Source organism: Sebastes umbrosus, chromosome 3 (genome assembly GCF_015220745.1).
Source record: "Sebastes umbrosus isolate fSebUmb1 chromosome 3, fSebUmb1.pri, whole genome shotgun sequence".
In the NCBI taxonomy this organism is placed as follows: domain Eukaryota; kingdom Metazoa; phylum Chordata; class Actinopteri; order Perciformes; family Sebastidae; genus Sebastes; species Sebastes umbrosus.
Window position 1 is genome coordinate 13,126,817 of NC_051271.1, and position 20,971 is coordinate 13,147,787.

Consider the following 20,971-nt stretch of genomic DNA (forward strand, 5'->3'; position numbering starts at 1 on the left):
TGTGATAAAGCGGCAGTATATGATGAGTTGGGATGAGAACGTGTTGGCTCGGAGCATGCCGGCAGCTTGTGAGAAGTGTCGATGCATAACAAAAAGACACGGTACACTAAAGAGTAAAACCTAGAAGAGCTGGTGTTGTGTTGAATACTGTTTCCCCGTCAATATGCGTCTCCACCTACCTAAACCTGAACCAACCCTTATCCCTAATCCTAGCCACCGAGAGGGGGCGCTATCATTTTAACAGGAGGGAAACAGACTTAAACATAACACCGGCTCCCTTCGAGCACTGGTTGGAGCAGAATTGGAGTCACTGAGGTAAACCGGGTTGGATCCTGTTGAAATCTGGTTCATAATGCTGCAGCAAAGTATAGGTACAAACGGCACCTCCAAAAAGCAATATCCGTTCAGCCTTTCATCAGGAAAGTAAAAAGAGCGGTCAGAGGGGACACATCAAGGTATATTCCATGCTTAAAGTTGCTCTATGACTGTCAATGGGCAATGGGAGAGAGGGATGGCAAAGGGTCTGGCACACACGATTGACAGCTTGTCAGTGTCCCCCAGCCAGGAACGCTCACACCACTGAGGCCTGCGGTGGTGGTGGCGGCGGCGGCGGTGGCGGTGGCAGAGGATTTCTTGTCCTTTGTTATTATTTCTTCACACCTCTGTGGTTCTAAAGTTGGACGGAGACATTTTGAATGGGGCGTGACGTGAATACAGAAAGACACACATATTGCACAGACAGAAAAATGTAGGCACTCATATTCTCATAGCCCTCATGCACACACACACATTCACACACACATACGGACACGTTAATGTCTGATATGAACGTGTATAGAAAGCCACTGTCACTTAAAGACAATGAAAGACATAAGAACAAGAACACTGAAACGGTAAAGGTACAAATCCACCAAATGGATCATTTTGTGCTTTATAATACGGTGTGTTGTTTTGCATCAGATCAACAACCACTAAAATAGAAACTTCTCAGTACATAACATTCCCGCTCCAGTAACTACATACCACATTATGAGTCACTAGCGTGCACACACCTTTGGCGCCTTTCACTGAATGAATTTTGAGTACATTACTCTCAAATCTCTTCATTAGGTGTAAATTTGAATGACAGAATATGAGCGACTTCCACAATACAGTAAGGTCTAAAGCACAATTTTGTGAGTATTGTTTTGTTACGTCAACACTTTAATGAGGACATCGTCACAATTTGGTTCACCTTTAAAAAAAAAAAAAGTATTCAGATTACACCTTATTACCATCACTAATATTAGTATATACTAATACTTGGTGTAGTAATTATTGGCGTTATTTTCAACATTATTATTGCATGTTTTATCCTTTTCTCTTATTACTGCTTTACTTGGTCTCTCTTATCAACCATCTTCCAGTGAGACATATGTATGTGTGTGTGTTAATGTGTGTTTGCGTGTGTGTGTGTGTGTGTGTGTGTGTGTGTGTGTGTTAGTATGCATGAATGTCTTGTGTAATTTAGTCCGGTTTGTCACCGCTCGGGGCTCCTTGCTGCGTGAGCGTATGCCAGTACTCCACTTTCTTCCCTTTGTTTTTGAGACAGTCGAACCAGTGTCTGAGTCTCTGTCCGCTTGCATTGATGCCCAGCTCCACTCCACCTGCACACAGAGAGGCAGAAACAGAGAAGAAGAATCAGGAGGTGATGGGGAATTGTTCTTGGAGGGTAATGAAAGGAGACAGAAATTGGGAGGAATCTAGGAAAGGAACGAAAGAAAGAAAGAAGCACTCATCTTTTACTTAGTTAAAAGTACAAATATAACAATCTAAAAAATACTCCATTAAAAGTAAAATGTCTACAGAAGAGTGTCCCTTGTGAATGATATATTATTGTATATTATGCTATTTCATTACCAATACTAATGCATCAATGCACATGTAGGAGTTTACTGGGTAACACTTCATTTTACTGATCTGCAAATTTCATGGTAATTAGGTGATAATTAGCAAGTAACCTATTTGAAGTTTCTTTGGAATTACTGCCAAATTACCTCAATATTTACCTAAAAAGTTATCAAAATGACTTTGCCTGCCTGTCTTGACTTGGGACTTGACTCTGGACTTTTATTATTATTATTTTATATCTATTATAAACATTATTTAATAATTATATTCCGCTATTTCCCAATAAGCAGTAAAAAAAATAGCTGGTAATTTATTTAATACATTTTCCAGGAAAAGAATACAAAGTTAAATGATATGATTTATTTCCATGTCTGCTGATAAATAGATAATAATTAGAAAATAACTTCTTTGAAATTTCTTAAAAAACTCCCTGAATCATGACATTAGCTACCAGGTTACATTTATGTAGACAATAAGTCACACAATGGTGAGATTTGAGCCTGATCAGAAGTGTCTTCTATTAGTTTTGGTTTTCCACCTCAGTAGTTTAGCTAAGTGGTTCCCAACATAGGGGTCGGGTCCCTCCAAAGGGTCACAAGATAAATTTGAGGGATTGTTTTTTTTGGACTTTCGTCTTTTTCTCTAGTCGATGCTTTTTGGTGAAATATTCGATAATTTTACCTTTTGGGACTTCAAAAAGGGAGAAAATTTAAATCTGCAATAACTGTTTTTTTGTCACTTGGGGGCAGCGGAAACAAGTTGTGAAAACAACACTGACATTGAACTGGTTGTTTACAGCAAGCAGGGGTTCTCAAACTTTTTGGGGCTAGGGACCCCTTAAAGAGGCAAAACTTTTCCAAGGACCCCCTCATAATCATAACGCAGATTAATCATAACGCTTACTACCATTTGTACTCTTAGATGCCATTAAAGCCATTTGTATTCTAAAACTTTTCAACCTAAATACTTCAGACCTGTTTCATAGTGATAAACAAACACATTTCAATTTGAATCATGTTAAGATAAGATGAGATAATCCTCTATTAGTGCCACAGTGGGGAAACTTTAATACCATTTATTTACCTTTAGAAAGAGGGTGATTTCATTTAAATTGCATTTGGACTCAACTTGACAGCATTTATAGCCTACATTTCAAGTAATTGATCTTGAAAGCCTTCAAGAAATGAACAGTGGCAAGAGTGACATAGTCCTAACAAATCCAGATATTTAAACTTACCAGTCTAAAGCTGACTTTCAGTAAGTGCTTTAATGTTAAAACAACAAACTTGTTGCTGTGTGTCACAATCAACTCAGAGCTTCTATTGGCCCAAAGCTAACGTCGGTGGGAGTAATGGACACAATATTCTTGCTTTATTTGCGCAAATGGACCCAATCTGTAGATATGTACTTTTTAATGATACAGCACAGTTTTATAATTTATAGCAAATTATTTCATGGACCCAAATTTGAGAATCACTGGTTTACACATCGAACAGTTTTATTTATTTGGAGTCGTGTTTCTGGGTACCTGATTATTGTAAGTCCAATATTCACTATCTTATTGATTCCCAAACTTTTTCTCGTCAAGGACCCTTATACTGACACAAATTAGACCACGGACCCCCATTTGATAAGATTTTGTCCCAGGATCCCCCATCTGATACAATTTTTTAAGTTTTATTACAGAAAGTGTATGAAACCCATGACCAAAATAGTCATAGATTTTGTCTGCCTTTTTCCCATAGACCTACATTGGGAAAGAGACATCTGTAACTCAGCAGATATTGTTTTTTTAGGTGAATCAACTTCCCAGTATGAACACTTGAATATCCCTTATTTAAATCATTAGGTCCTAAAAGTTGTAAAATGCACTAATAGTCGAATCCAGAGTTATTTCCCTTCCTCCGTTCATGTGAATGAGAGCCAGACCGAGGCTGGAGCGAGGGCTGAGTTAAAGAAAACACTACCGCGCCTGCTCTATGGGCCCAATGGATGCGGAAGATTGGCGGATGATCAGGGTACTTTATCACTCAGCAGTCGAGCCATTTTGCCTTCATGCGCCACTGAGCAACTCTAGGAATGAACAGGAGCCCGCCACAAACGCTGTATCCAGTTCTCTTCATACATCCATGGGACAGACTGACAGATATTTTGTTTTCTTACTAAAATCTAATATTCAATCATGTAACTGAGCTTCGGCAACATTCATGCCAATAAAGATTAATATCATTTGACTGGCAGGCAGACATGGGAGCAAAGAAGGAAGCAAACAGACATTCGAGACAAATTCCTCCAGTCAGAGAGAAAGAGAAATACACCGCTGGCTGGGGAATTACAAGACAGAGAGATTTAGATAGCGAAAGATTTATTGAAAGAGAATGGGGGGAATAAATAAGCAGAGAAGCAGGAAATGACTCAGGTGAAAGTGAATGGAGGTGACGGAGGCGTTGGTGGAGGAGCAGATTGTATGACAGAGAGATGCAGGCAGTTGTCACACCGAGGTTATTGCAGAGCCATTCCCTTGGCTGTGATTGCACAGTTAATGGAGCGTGAAGTTTTAAACACGGTATTTTGGCAATGCTGCCTTCTAACAGCGCCTTGGAAAATGACAGCCGCGGGCGGACAAGGCTCGATTGTTGATCAGCAACTCATCGCTCGGCGTTGAACGCTGCCTGAGATGCTGCCTCTGGGAGGAGAGGAGCAAGGGTTTCCCGTCCTGCATCCTCATTCCCTTTCCTTTCACACACACAGACTCACACGACTCAGAGTGCAGGTCAAAACCTGTTGACAGAGTTTCGATAGGATAATCGCACACAGCACTTGGTCACCTCCACCCCCCACAACACTCCCACCACCTCCGAACAGAGATCGATGGCGTGTTCTCTGAGCCTGCGAGTTGCGAGTGAAAAATGGTCAGCCGTCCTGGCATGCATTAGGGGACAGAAGAGGGATGAGGAACCAGAGCCGGATGAGATGACACAGGCGAGGGTGGGGCTGACACTCGGGGCTGGCGAGCAGGTGTGCAGCAACACTCGCACAGGTTCGACCCTGTTCTCTGTATGCTTATTTTTACCCATAACAACAGCTGCACATCTGGCTCTTTCAACCCAAACAGCAGATACACAAGAACGTGTGGTGAACTAAATATCTAGCAGAACTGCAGACCTATCATCGTTTAATTTTAGTAACTTTCCAAAACCCGACAGTCCAACAAGTATCCCTGCTTCACCTAGCGGTTGGCCAGGTGTGAAGAGATGACGAAGTATACAGGATTCTAACTTTTCACTCTCTTTTAAGTTTTCACACACAACTACTTGTGTTACTTTTTGCATGCCTTTGAAGAGAGAATGTCTGAATGTGTGCACCATCATCCACATTTGCGCGAATCATTGCGTCTCGCCCCTCTCTCTTCAAGCGTGACCATTCTCTAAATGTACAAACACTTTTGCCTTTTTGTGCGGATGGCATTTCATGAGAACCAGATTGTTTGAAGCATATAAAACCCTTAAAACTTAAGACTTAACTGCCTGGAGACTTGAGACTTGAAAGCAAAAAGTCTCATCCAACAATTTAAAAATGAAACAGCAACAGGTACACCTAGCATACAGTAGCCACATACCTTGACATTTTAATTATTAAGCATTAAAAGGACTTGGTCTCAGCCATGTGCATTAAAACAGCTTTTAATGCACACTGTTAAAATGAGGTGTCATTTTAATGATGAGCATCGACAGATCTGAAAGATTTGCAAATTACTTGCAATTTACATATTCAGACTTCAATTGAAACTTGATTTGACAACTTTTTCTCTTCCGATACTGAATCCAATTTCAATTCAGCTGGTCTTCGAGTACCAAGTCGTTACCAGGTTCACATTTGTATACAGTACCTTACTGCATGAAACATTTTAGGTGAGGTAATATGAGGCCAGCTGTGACACTAAAAGCTGAGTCGGTGGCCAACTGTGATTAAAATGAATGTACTTAATATACAGCTGAATCGCTAAATTTGATAAAGACTTTAATGTTTAAACTGGGTTTAATGTGGATCAGTCATGGTCAATACCCGTAGACCGTATTTAAGAAGTGGATGTAGTCACTGTGATGTCACCCATTGGTTTGTGGACCACAGTGTTGAAGCCTCGAGTTCTGCATTTTGGCCGTCGCCGTCTTGTTTTTTTGCAACCAGAAGTGACACAAGAGGGTGGAGCTAAGTACAACTGATCGCTGAATAAAGCATTTTCAGGCAACCAAAAAGGTTATAATTGATTTTCATGAACTGAAAACACATTGTGAAAGGGTTAAACTTGAAAGATGAAAACACGGACAACTCCCAGACCAGACAACAATGTGGTAGCGACCTGTCAATCACAAAGTAGCCACGCCCTAAAGCATACCCTGCTTTATGGTCTATTTGACTATAAATGTGACCATAACTTACTAAATGAACATCATGCTATAATGAAGAAGACTTGAAACTAGTGATTGAGACCATTAACTAATGTTTAAAATGTTTACTGAGGTAATAAATCAAGTGAGAAGTAGAGTCGTTTTCTGATAGACTTCTATACAAGGCACTTCAGCATTGGCTTCACTCATCTGCGTATTGGCAGCGATGCTGACCTGGGTTATCGAAACGACTCCCCCCAACTTGAGACTTGATTTAAAGTTGTCTCAACTGACTTGAGACTTGACTTGCACCAAACGACTTAAAGACAGTTTGGTATCTATAGTGTCTCTTTAGTTTCTTTAACAGTTGTATCATGTTTTCTGTGAGTTTTACAAGATGACATGGGCAGTGTAAATGTACAACACAACACAGCTCACTCAAAATCAGAGGTGTTGGTTTGATTCGTGGTCAAGATGAAATTTCCCATCTCTCCTTGTGTATCGATCGCTCCCACAAGTCATCCACTTGATTTATTGCCGGTGTTTTCTTGTGTACTTTTGCCCTCGCATTTATTCTCTCATTGTTCAGGTTTCTCCTCCATGTATCTCTGAAATCTCACCTTTTCTCACCGTGACATCCTCTGTATCTCCAGATAAGCCTGTTAGCCCGCTTGTTATTGCTCTCACTCTTATACAAGTGCACTGGGATTATGTTCACTCTGCCTCTTTATCAACTCGTTTCCTCCATTCCTCTTTTTCTCTGTCATTTTTCTCCCAGCCCTGATTAACATAACTGGTAGGCTGATGTGTCTATACCTATAATGATAATGGTCAGGGGAATGGTCGTTATCTGAGGCTGTACGTTAGAATGATGGCCTTTTCTCCCGGCAGGGTTAATAACTCACTGGGCTTATCTAAACACTGGTTGTCTCCCACCAACCCACGACCTCACACTTAAGTGCACACACACACACATTGGACCGAGTAAAACGCTTTGATCTGAAGGCCTTCAAGCTCACAGGGTGGTAATCCATTCTCACTGTGCCTCCCCACTAGTTCCCCATCACTCCCTAAGCTCCCATGTGCTCCATTGCCATGATATACACATCAGGCCATGCCAAAGCTGTTAAGCAGCCTGACGAAGCAGCAGCAGCAGCAATCTGATGTGCCAAACCCACGAAGGATGGAGCCCCTTTTTTGATTTCTAAAGCATTTCCTTTTCCACTCAAACTCTCCTTTGCTTGCGCAAATCGTTCTCCTCAAGCCTCATAATTACCCCTCATCTCTATGCATTTCTTTTTTTTACTCCTCTCTCCGCCCACGCTCGGCCTGGTTTTTATGTTTTCTGCAATTGCGCCGCTTTCATTCCAACAGTCTTGTGCAGACATCTACTTTGCTGCTGCAGCTCCTCCCCTCCACTCCTCAGTTTTTTTTTCTCAGCCTACCTATGAAGTCGTTGCTCATTCCCAAGTCGTAGTCCCACACAGAGATCTCCAGGGTTTTCTTCGCCAGCTGGTCCGGGGCAACTTCATATGAAAACTCCTGTGCAGGTGGTGCACACAAGAGCAAATCTATATCAATGATTCATTAGCATGAGAGTTGAAAGGAACTGTAATTTAGTGCATTATCAGTAGAGACATGCAGATTGACGCTGAGAACACATTCAAGGAAGAAATGTTAGATTTGCTTGATTGCCATGCTCATCCAAACCTGAGATACACTACAGAACATCATCTTGAGCTCAGAATAGAAAAGCAAAGAAGTTGCCAGGTGTATTGTGGTTATTTATAAAGCAGGAGACAAGTCCTACCTCATTGAATTCGGGGTTGAGAGTCTTTTTCTTCACTGTAGTCTTGTTCTTGGACTTTTTCCCCATATCTGGCTGCAACATGCTGAGAAAGAGAGAAAAAAAGCGAGCAAAAGCTTAAGAGGATATACATTCATGGGGAACTTGCACAGTCTTCAGGTCATGTCCAACCTCAGGATGACACACAGCTTGAAATAAAGGGAATAGTTTGACATTTTGTGAAACACACTGATTTTCTTTCTGGCTAAGAGTTACTTAGATGAAAGGAGTGTCAAAATATAGATATAGTTAGAGGTGCTCTTTGGCGAGAGATCCTCAAACGCATTTTACTTTTTAAAGAGGACCTCATTTTGTACTTTTTCCCTTTCCTTATATATTTTTTGTGAATGTAAAAGGTCTGCAAAGTTACAAAGCCCACGCCAAAGGGAGTTACTCTCCCCCACAGAAACACTGCTCCTGAACTGCCTGAAACGCCTCGGTTGAAGTCCTGCCTTTTCTTCCGTAACGTGGTGATGTCACCAAGTAACACATTTGCATAATACCTGCCTAGCACTTTGTTTGGCACGCCCTCAAGCAAAACTAGTTAGATCGGAGCTGGAGCAGAGTCCAAAAAGTTTGGTTGGGGGGGGTAATAGGTAGGTTTAAACAAGGCCAGAACAATCATTATCGATGAGATCAAATTAATTAATCCGTTACTTTTTTTTAACCTTTTGCTCTGTTGCGACAGTGAACTTTGCTGAATGGCAGAAACAAAGGGAGACAGAAAATTTGCAAAATCTCTTTCTGAGATAATATGTGACCCAGAAGTATTTTGAACAAAGACGGGGACAGTGAGAGAGTGAGAGAGAAACCGAGAGAGACAGTAGACCACAGCAAGATCGTAATCATGCCGATGTCGGAGGACTGCTCGCTCCAGCAAAGAGGCAACAGAAGGATCGCTAAAGGGCAATGGGAGTCATCATCAGCATAAATTCCAAGTCAAGGTGTTCAGGGGAGGGGAGAGATATCTCACTCTTCCAGACTCCCCCCCGCTAGTGACGAATCCTGGCCTGACAGCTGATGCATGGGATGGGCTTGGGGTTGTCACTGCAGAGCCGGAATCAGAGCGAGTGAAGAATAGAGGGATGGAGGTGGGGAGGAACAGGAGGAGGAGGAACTGATAAATGGTGGCACAAAGACTTGAGACACTTTACGTTGTCAGTGATGAAAATGCCATTTTTCTTCACGATATGAAACGATTGGGCTAAAGTTGTAGTTATCAGTGACAATTGTGAATTCAGTCCTGCTACTTGTTGTTGTTGACAACTAAAAGATGCAAATGCAACGATTAATAGATTAGTTGTCAACTATTAAATTAATCTGCAACTATTTTGATAAATTGATTAAATCGGTTTGAGTTATTTCTTAAAGAAAAAAAAAAAAGTCAAAATTCTGATTCCAGCTTTTAAATGTGAACATTTTCTGGTTTCTTTACTCCTTTGTGACAGTAAACTGAATATCTTTAAGTTGTGGACAAAGCAAGACATTTGAGGACGTCATCTTCGGCTTTGGGAAACACTGATCGACATTTTTCACCATTTTCTGGCATTTTATAGACCAAATAACTAATTGAGAAAATAATCAACAGATTAATCAACAATGGAAATAATCATAAATTGCAGCCCCACATGTAAGGGATAGTGTACAGCGAGCCGGTCATTGTTGTGAAATAAACCCCAACAGGTCTCGCATTGCCCTGAAGGGATTTATTTCACAACAATGACCCGCTAGCTGTACATTATTCTTCTTATTACACGGCTACTTACTTAAAAAGTCAATAAATTAACACAAAAATGGTCCGCCAGAGTCCGACATCACAACTGTGCCCATAGCAGCAGTCTGTTATACATAGCAACGGTCTATTATAAAGAAACAACAGACCGTAGAACGCCGTGATTGACCAATCAGAATCGAGTATTCAACAAAGCCGTGTAATAAAACGTATCAACATATTTTTGGTTCTGTCTTAACCAGGATTGACCGAAGGAGCCTCAATATCAGAGTTAGTCCAGATGTTCACAGAAACCGGCCAAGGGTTTGCAAGATAAATCTGATGATGGTTACAGTACATCTATAACAAACAATAACATAGACTTTTTTTCTGAGACAATCTGAGATGGAGAAGCCATTCTTTGGTTGAACTGCCCACCTCTCATGTCTACATAACTAACCAAATAACCTGTGAAGGGAGATCACCAGCAGACATCGCCGTATTACTCACAGTGAATTTGTTAAAATATTCAAATATGATGATCCTGCTGGTGGGTGGGAGGGAAACAGGAGCTGAATCGGTATATAGGTGGGAAGTGTCTAGTTTTGTCAGCTGGTGCAGCTACAGTATAATAACCTTAAGACTTAAAGTGGCAGTAGGCAGTATATTTCTGGCATCACTGGGCAACATTTCCATAATAACCTTTCAGCATATTGTAATTCAAGTGTTCTGAGAGATAACTAGACTTCTGCACATCCTCATGGCTCTGTTTTCAGGCTTTAAAAATCTAGCCCATGACGGGAGACATTGACCAATCACAGGTCATTTCATTGAGAGAGCGTTCCTATTGGCTGTGCTCCAGTCATGTGACCGAAACTTGGCATTCCTTCACCAGATTTCACAATGGCGGCCGCGTCACAAACTTTCTCATTTTACAGCTAAACAGTACACTACAAGATGATTCTGAAAACATCTGAGGCGAGAAATAGGCATTACAGTAACAGAATATTGATTCATATTTGATCAGCGCTGCCTAGTTTGACCATTTGAGATCAGCTCTTACTGCTTGTTTTCCTCCGGTCTGTGAAATCTTGCAGAAACCATTAGGAGCACCGGAAGACACCGGAGGACACAGAGGCACATGATTTTTTCAGGTTACCTGTTTCCTGTACTACTGTTACGATATAGTGACCGTTTTATAATTATTTTTTTTTAAATCATATTTGCTCCAATCAGCCTACTTCAGCTTTAACATTGTGGAAAAATAAGGACACTGGCTATCTGGGGCGAATAAACACAAACGGTTCAGTGGCTAAATTTGAGAGAATTACATGATAATTTGCATGAAACCTTTCTGTCTGCTCACATCTTTAAAGGTTATTCTCTCCTCTCTGGTGAAATGCCCTCTGGAAGGACATACACAGCAGATAACTTCAGAAATAATTTTGTACATACTACTAATAAACCTACTGTATACCTGTTATACTCCCAATTATATTGTTGTTCAGTTGATGACATGTTACCAAACAACTTCTTGTTACCAGTCACAGGCTCTGTTAGGTGTTTATTGTATATTAAAAAGGTCATTTTCTCCATAAGCTAATCAGCATTAAAATACCTGGAGCTTATACAAAGGTCTGACCGTCTTCACAAGAAAAGAAACGAGAAGAAAAGGAGAAATCCTTGCAGAGAGGCGTCCAAAAAAAGCGTTTATTTGACCGGCAGCATGTGAGAGGGTGAGGTGAGGGCTCGGGGGACGTCTCAGACTGAGCTGTGCCAAATCACATTTTACATGCGGCTCCAAGGCCGTTCAGACTGGGGATTTCCAATTTCCAGAATAACAAAACATCATTTGACAGCAGCATTCATAATAATGATAGCATAAATATAAAATATTCTGTACAGCAGCAACCAAACTATGGCCAAATTACCGTAGAAAATTCAATGTGAAGAATAATTCATAACATGGAAGGCTGGCCCATAGAGATAGGGGGGGATTATCCTCCCAGTTATTGTTGGCCGTTTCTTAAAAAACTAGGTCGTTCACAGCAAAATACAGTAAAGTCACACTTTTCTGTGCTATACACTTTCACTATTTCAGCCACACATGTGAAAAACCTCCACTGACTGATAAGGTTAACAGAGATTGACAGGTGCATGCTCTTCTGTTTTTCTCATAGAGAGCAGTATGGACAAGTATGGACAACTCTTGTTAAGAATGACATATAAGGGGTGGACAAAATAACAGGAACACCCAGAAATACTCAAATCTAACACAGCTTCAAAACATCTGCCACAGTCTCTACAAAACCCCGAGCTTAGCAGATTTACAAGGGTACTATATTTGCATACCGAATGTGTGAGATATGTAATGATGGTGTTAATGATTGTGTTGTCACCTCCTGTAACTCTCCTGTCTTCATGACACCAGCCTGCTATACATACAGCCATTAGCTCACATTATATTACATGCTGTTCATTTTAGCCAAGTCTTCTAATACATTTTTTTTTCTAGATGTTGTTTGTATTCATGAGGATTTTATAATTTAAAGCTTTGATTTTTTTTTATTTTTTTTAAAGTCAGTATTTCAGTAATACAATGCTCACATATGTTCAGAGTGACGGAGTTATTAGTCACTGTAAGTATTACTTCTGTCTATACTGGCCGTGAAGCGTGACTACACTGTAAAAGATGGGGGACAAAATTCACAGTCCTTGTTCTGTGCAGAAATGCTTGCTAATATGAGGCTTCAGCAGGAGAAACTACAGGCAGCCTAAAAAAAATGAACTAACAGATATCACCATGACACTTCCCCAGTTGATTACGTACATTAAGACAATTATTTTTTGTATTACAACTTTCCTGAAAAATAATGTTTCAATATGCAAATGAGGCATTATGTAATGCCAACTTGGTGAATTTAGAAGAAATCTACAGACACAAATAGACAAAGTGTAAAATAAACACCTAAATGTGTATTATGGATGTTTTCTTTCCACTATAGTCTGAAAGAAGACATGTTATGGAAGCAAAACTCATTCTTCATGGTTGACCAGTTTTATTGCCCGTAGTGTCTCGCCTTAAACAAATCAGTTAGTATCTTCCAATATCAGTCCTTTTAGTACGAAATTCCCTCATTATATAACTATATCCTTCATTGCAGCGGTTTTCTTGCTGAATTTCACACTAAATAGTCTATAACTTTGGAAGACTTGATTTGGCTAACTCAAAGCTTTGTGTCAGATTCTGAATGCCTTTGAACGAGCACTGTGGATTTTGTCGCCCATGTCTTAAGTTAAGTTTGTTCATATTTCAACACGATGCTGCGGACTTGCACACTGACAGTGAACACGCACCTTCTATACATAAGGCAATTAAGGGTTTGCGGATGTGTTCCACACATTCACACTATAAAGAAGATGCCGACCTCACGATTGTTTGTTGTATTCGGCTGAACAAAAAGAAACAGTCAAAAAAAGAATATGGTGCGGATCTGTTTAACGAGGACCACAGAGGTGAAATACCGTACATGCAGAGCACGAAACAAGCGTCCAGTTTGCTATTCACGTCACACAAACCCTGATGGCCATGTGGATGTGGTAAGCATGAACTGGGGTTTACATTGGAGACACAAGAAGGATTCTCTTTGCGGCCAGTGTATGCAGGAGGAATGATTAAAGTGACCAACTAGAAAAGTGCACTCAGTAAAGTGCAGATCTCTGCCAGGTGTGTCTGCAACGACCACTGCTGTAGTGTTTGATTGAAAGAATCCAAACCACAATTGTCTAACCCCATCTAGATTGCAAGCATATGTTTTTCCCTCCCACGCATGCATGAATGAATATATTAATCTACATTTTGCAACCAAGGCAGAGCAGAGTGTGACATCTTTGGCTCTGTCCAGAGACCTGTTTGTAATCTTACTTCATTTGTTCTTACTTCCCTTTTGCCCAGCAGCTGGGAAGCAAGACACGGGAGCTTCTTGGGTATTGAGGAGTGTTTCTGCAGTGTTCATTCATCGGCAAACTGTAACCTACATTGGAAATTTACTGCCACTAAACAATTTCACTGCTATCTTTTCCCTTTGCTCCGATCGCCAACACCTGTCTGCCCTGAGCTCACCGTCTCTCTCTCGCTCAACCACACTCTCGCTACGCACACACACTACGCACTGCCCTATAGACCATGACCATATGCATCAGTGTTGATGGAATAATAGATAAAGAATACTAATGGGCGTGCAAATCTGGACAGGAACTCCTAATCCCTAACAGAAACACAGAAACAAGAGTCCAAACGGAAGCAGTTGTTGATCACAACAACTAACCCTAACCCTAACCCCTACACAAAATACACCCTACTTCTTTGTTAGCTACATTTTAAAGTGAAATGCTTCAATCAGGTGCACTTCGAGAGCATATAGTCATAAATGACCATATAACATATTAGACTGATGGGTCCAGTAATATGCAAGATTACACGACTGAACACATAATCTCCTCCCAAGGTTACGCCCGGCGGAGATAGTAACTCTTTCAATGGGCATGAGAGTATTGTAATATGCAAAACTTGAATAGAGTGGAAGAATTTTGTCATTTTGTTTGTTTAAACTTGGTATGGAAGGCCGACTGTAAAGGGCTATGGCTTCTTGACCTCGTCTGTCCTTTACTTTATTTTTTTTCATTTGCTTTTATTCTGTATTCTATGTGCAATGAAATTAAATGAAATCAAGGTCATGTAACAGTACAGGGTTGAGCTGAAATACTAAAAATTCTACATCATATTTGGTAAGTACCATTACAACAACCGCCCCCATACAATGAAATGTTTTCATCTCTCGTCTGTCTTTGCCCTTTATGTCATTGGACCCACATAACTTAATCACATGACAATTTGATGACTGCCAGGGTCACGACGAGCATTTGTTACCTAAAACCATTCTGACAGTAGTTTAGTCGAGGGAGGGACAAGCAGAAGAGCGAGAGCATCCCATGTGAATAAGAGAAAGAAACAACAAAAATATAGAAGTGACAGGGAGAGATGAGGGAGATGGAAAAAACAGGAAACAAAGTTACGACACCGAGACGCAAAAACAAAAAAAATGTGATAGATAAATGACAATTTGGAAAGAGGAGCTAAATATAATGCCTGCTGCAGAGAGGAGTCATGATTTTCACTTTCACACAAGCGTTCAGAGGGAAAGCGAGAAAGGGAGAACAAAACTGTGAAGCTTGGCAGTGTGCTTGGTCAGCAGGAAATATCTGACATGTTTTGCACTTTTTTTCTGCTTTCACATGTCTTTTTCTGACAGAATAATTTATTCTTTTAACATTTCGGGTAATGTGTGAGGAGCAGGGGGAGAGGAGGAGTGTGGCTCCTCCGGAAGGATGTAAACTCATTTAGTTTTCAAATGCTAATTTGTCCTTTTAAATGGAAGACAAATTAGTTCTGAGATAATTCTGACCTTGTGTCGCTTGAATGGCTTCTAAAGGCTGATTGAGAGAAAAGACCAAATGGTAAAAGCCCTCTGGACAAATGCACGGGCACACACAGCATGGATAAAGACAGACTGGCATCAAGATCAGTTTACAGATTCCTCGAGAGGATTGCTGGTGTTACAGCTGCAGGACATCAACGCTCTGACAGTGAAGTACACCAGAAAGCTAGCATAGCAAATTAATTCCTTACTCCTGTGTCGAGTTAATTGCTCAGTGTACTCTAGAGACGTAATTCACCTATGCCAGCAACACATTCACCCCCTACTTTTATGTTAACTTCACTAAAACTTCAGAGCATTAATTATATTGGGTGGAAATCACAAAAGGATGCATTAAAAGAGCAGCACATACTCTGCAGACCAACCAGTGAACTGGGGTAAACTAGACTCTCTGTGATGTAAACAGAATCCCTGTTACAAAAGAGAACAAAAGCAAACATTGGCAGACAGGCAAGTGAAAAATCCAAACAACTTGAGTGCCAGAAATACGAATCAGATCAGAGCAGTGGTTTAAAAAATTAAGCAAACTAAAAGAGTCTCCACAAAAAGAAACATCAGGTGAACGGATGCCAAACACAGAAGAGGGAGACACAACAAAAAGGAATAAAATATGCAACCCAGTGGGTGAGGAGAGCGGCAGAGAGAAGAGGAAGAGCTGGCGACTCTGGGTGCATATGCAATTTTTTGATGTACTCAAAAACATTGTGCATCAAAGTAGACTTATAAAGCACGAGGCGTCACTTTTGGAGTAGAAGAACAAATCGATACCTCAAAGAGAAAGAAGGAAAATATCCATGTGTGTGTTTGTCTGAGAGATTTCTTTTCTACAAGACGTGAGCGTCCTCTGTGTTTTTTGTTTCTCTCATCTCTCTACAGAAAACTTCACACAACCTTCAAAATCTCCATACTGTGGGTGAGCATCAAAATAAAGTTTTGCAACCAAATGAAAACACCACTGGATAGCAATGTTTTTCAATACAGAAATTGTAGTTGTCTCATTCAGACCAAACTTCTCTCCCATTTCTATCTACAACAAGTCCTCTAAATTAAAGGAGCTAAATACAGGATTGCGAGCATTTCTATTGCCTCTCAACATCTCTCAACATGGTGACAACTGGCAGTGAAAAGAGCTAACAGTGCAAACAATGGCGAAAGTGCTGACAGAGATAACAGTGTTAACCTGGGTGGAACCAGAGGGTGGACGTTATCAGCTGTAACTGCCGTGTGAGAGCAGTGCAGAGCGGTGGCTGTGAGCTATAGCCAGTGGGACACGCTCACCTGCAGGAACATGCACTAAAAGGCACGGGCAGCCAGCAGGCGATGTCAACAAAGCATGGAGAAACTCGGGAGGGAGAGAGACTTCATTCTCTGCTCAGGTAGACATTACTCCTCTGTATCTTTACATAGCAAATATATGTTTGCGGCTATATTAATGCTCTGGATATCGAATTTAGCACCTTTAAACTACAATAGTTGTTCATTCACGCCCTCTAGAACGACACATAGTAGTGTTTTCTGATCCAACGCCGCTATGGTTAAGGTTTGATAAGGTTTACGCACAAATACAACTTGGTTAGGATTAGAGGTTTGGGTTAAAATAAGTAATTGCTGCATTTATAAAATGCCTTTATCCAAAGGGCTTCACAATTTGCCTCTCATTCATCCATTCACACACACACAAAGCTTGACCATCGGGAGCAATTTGGGGTTCAGTGTTTTGCCCAAGGACACTTCGACATGTGGACAGGAGGGGGATCGAACTGGCAACCTTTGTTGGGAAACATTAGGGTCTGGGTTAAAATGACTACTCTGTTAAGGTTAGGGGACCTTTGTTGCCCTGGTTACAATAATAACCATGTGTTAACAGTTGAGGAACAATCATAGTTAAAAGAAACCAATGTCGACTGCCAATAGAAAATGAACAGTGGCCTCTCGTGTCTGATGTTTTATTGTCCCACCCACTCACTCATCCTCCCTCTTTGGACTCTGTGGATCTATAACAACATCACGCTACTTCCTCCTCCACAACCGACGGATAAGTCATACTTCCTATGCTAGAGGGCTTTGTCCCTCCGTGGTAAATAAATGTCTTTTTTTTTTTTTTTTGCTGAAGCGACTGATACTCTTGTTTTCCTTGAGAACATTAGGTCAGCCAGTTCAAGCTGGCCTTATAGTTCTGTGATGTTACAAGTAAGCTTCTCTACGGATTTACAAAGAGAAGGGTGTTAAGGGTAGGTGTAGGTCGCAAGTGCACCAAGACAGTGTTGTAGTCAAGACCACCTAAACCAAGACTAAGTCATGACCAAGACCAGAGTGTATCGAGACCTAGACAAGACCAAGACCAGACCAGTGCCAGTCCCAGTACTGCTGCGTGTTCTTAGGTAGCCAAATGTTATTACCGGAGATTTGGCGGATATCTCCTCCCAGACAGCCAGAGCGTCTTCTCCTGTCTCCCACGTTCACTTTCTTGGAGTGCATGTGATGGGAGGTGAGGAGATAGCCGTTAACAGATAGAAATGAGTAAACGGGCTGCAGTGGTTAGTACTGCCACCTCACAGCAAGAGGGTCGCAGGTCAAACCTGGCTTGGGGCCCTTCTGTGTGGAGTTAGCATGTTCTCCCCGTGTTAGCGTGGGTTTTCTCCGGGTTCTCCGGTTTCCTCCCACAGTCCAAAGACATGCAGGTTAGGTTGTTGACTCTAAATTGCCCGTTGCCTGTCTCTATGTGTCAGCTGCGATAGTCTGGTGACCTTGCCCAAGCGGTAAGCGGTTACAGATAATGGATGTATGGATGGAAATGAGTCAAGTTATTGGTTGCATTTGAAGGAAGAAGTTTTACATCCAATCACAGTAATGATGTTAACAAATGAATCAGACAATGCACGTACAATGTAGTGTTGTCCCCGCAGTTGTGGTCTTGAAATAAAATCATTAGTCGTCTTTGTCTGAGACCGAGACAAGACCGATTAAAAATGCAGTTGATTCTGAGACGAGTAATCAAGTACTACAACACTACTCCGAGATCTCAAACAATGTGTCATGTGGCTGTGCATAACAAACAAGCTAATCATCCATCCATCCATCTATCCATCCATCTGTAACCGCTTATCCTATTCAGGGACGCGGGGAAGCTGAAGCCGATCCCAGCTGACGTTAGACGAGAGGCAAATCAGTTGATCAAATTTCCTGTCAGGAGATTGGTTGAAAACAGAAAAGAAAATATACATATAAGAATGTACGTATGCAATTGAAAAGCATAAAGAAAAAACAACAGCCAAGCAAAAGTCTCTGAATGACACCATTGCACATTCACTTATGTGCCGCCGGCAGAAGCATGTTCCAGTTTAAAACCTACATGAAGCACACAAAGGTTCAGGAGGATACTCAGTCTAATCCACCTCGTTTTCTGCATCTTCTACTAACACCATCCTCAGGCCATAAACAAACATCGTCTTGGTCAAAGGGGTCAAAAACAAAGTCAAGATTGAAATTTCAATCCAATCACACTATTTTGGAATCCGCTGCAGAAACTAAAAAGCTACTTTACAGCCACTAAAACTTCCTTTAGAAGCAATTTCAGCAACGTGGAGCTTCGAAGCCTCCCACTAATGGAGGTGGCGTTGGCTAGAGGATTGGTTGTCCTGTGTGGGAGCTCTCTCACTCCCTGCACTGTTGGTATTTAAGTGCAGCAGGCAGATCAGAGATTGAGCTGTGTGGGTTTTATCTGTCACCACCCATGCCTTACAGGCAGGTTGGCTCAGGTGTGTCGTGTCGGAGACTTTGTCTTTCCTCGGCTCTGCATTTCAAAGACACTTTGAAAAGCCTTGTACTGGCTGAGAGAAGAGCTCAGTCTGACAAGAGGGCAGATTGGCAAAAAAAGGCCACAACTAAGAAGTGTTTTAATTATTGATTTATCTGTAGCTTTTTTTTACTAATTGCTTAATCGTTTAAAGATCGGGTTGGTAGTGTTGTTCAAATCATTTTTTTTTTTATTCTCATTACATCCTGACAGCAATCAATAAATCAAATGCTCTGAGAAAAAAGAAAAATATCCGGTATTTGTGGCTGTCACAGGCACACGCTGCGAGCTTGAAAGCTGTGAGAGCTAACAATAGCCATGTTTGTTGTTTACGTTCATCATATGTTTATGATCTTCATGATAATTGTGGGGAAGTGGCAGAGGGAGGCCTGAAATGACGGACTGTCAGTGTTGCAGACTTGGCAGCTTTCTCGCTAGATTTAGTGACTTTTGGAGCTAGTGCTGCTACTTTGGTAACACTTCATTTTACAGGTCAGCAAATTTCATGGTAGTTAAGTGATAATTAGCAAGTAACCTATTTGAAATTTCTTTGGAATTACTGCCAAATTACCCCAATATTTACCTCAAAATGTATCGAATATTACTTTATTATAAACATAATTTAACAATTATATGCTGAAATAGCCTATAATTGTTCAAATAGGGACCTTAGGCTTGAGAAGCGGCTGCTCTTCATCGGAGGTGGAAAACCAAACACTAATAGAAGACACTTCTGATCAGGCACAAATCTCCCCATTGTGTGACTTATTGTCTAAACAAATGTAACCTGGTAACTAATGTAATGATTCTGTGAGTGTTTTAAGAAATTTCAAATAAGTTATTTGCTAATTATTATCTATTTATCAGAAGACATGGAAATCAAGCATACCAATTAACTTTATATTCTTTTGCTGGAAATGTATTAAATAAATTACCAGGTATTGGGAAATAGCAGAATATAATTATTAAATAATGTTTATAATAAAGTAATTTTTGATCATTTTTGAGGTAAATATTGGGGTAATTTGGCAGTAATTCAAAAGAAATTTCAAATAGGTTACTTGCTAATTATCACCTAATTACCATGAAATTTGCAGACCCCTAAAATAAAGTGTTACCACTACTTTCATTGGAAAAGACTTGGCAACACTGGGCTTGGTTTTTCAGTTAGAACATTTTTAAAATCTAGTGTACTCTTGCAAGTTCCTCAGCGTTACCGACCCTACCTTTAATCTATAAAATGTCAGGAATTTCCCAGAGCCCAAGGTGACGTCTTCAAATTATTTGTTTTATCTGACCAACAGTCCAAAAACCAAAGAAATTAGATTTTTAATGATATAAAAGAGATAAAAACAGCAAATCCTCACATTGGAGAAGCTGGAACAAATTAATATCTTGCTTCTTTGCTTAATAAAATGACTAAAACGATTCATTCACTATTATCAAAATTGTTGCTGATTCATTTTCCTGGTTGGGACTGCGTCTCTACTGTATGGCAGTGTCATTTTAACATTGTTAGGCTCCCATTGGCATCACAGGCAGCTGACTTATCAGACACCATTATGTGTCTAACACCTCTTCCTAACATACAGCGACTGTGCGAACTCTGGCGAATGGAGTGCGAAAAATTGTCCAGATATACTACAAGCGATGTCACTCTCTATTACATAGAGAGAGTGATATTGATTAACTGTCACTGTTGATTTTGACCAGTGAAAATAGGTTGGAGGGGCGCGAAACTTCACATAAATAGAGCCAGGGCGAGTGGTTTTTCAAAGAAGAAAAACTGAAACAATCTGATGTTCGCTCGTTCGCATCGCGTCCAGTTAGGAAGTGTTAGAG

General features: G+C 40.7%; 1 protein-coding gene across 4 annotated transcripts in view; it reads right to left on the reverse strand.

The window, feature by feature from the left end:
• Window positions 1-20,971, reverse strand: part of doc2d (double C2-like domains, delta) — a 78,744-nt gene continuing 57,773 nt past the window's right edge. For all 4 annotated transcript variants that reach the window (XM_037764083.1, XM_037764080.1, XM_037764082.1 and 1 more), the window contains 3 exons: window positions 8,089-8,170; window positions 7,724-7,820; window positions 1-1,646 (listed from right to left, as the gene is read on the reverse strand). In XM_037764083.1, coding sequence (XP_037620011.1) covers window positions 1,507-1,646; window positions 7,724-7,820; window positions 8,089-8,170 — 319 coding nt within the window. In that variant the 3' untranslated portion in view covers window positions 1-1,506. The remainder of the gene's footprint in view (window positions 1,647-7,723; window positions 7,821-8,088; window positions 8,171-20,971) is intronic.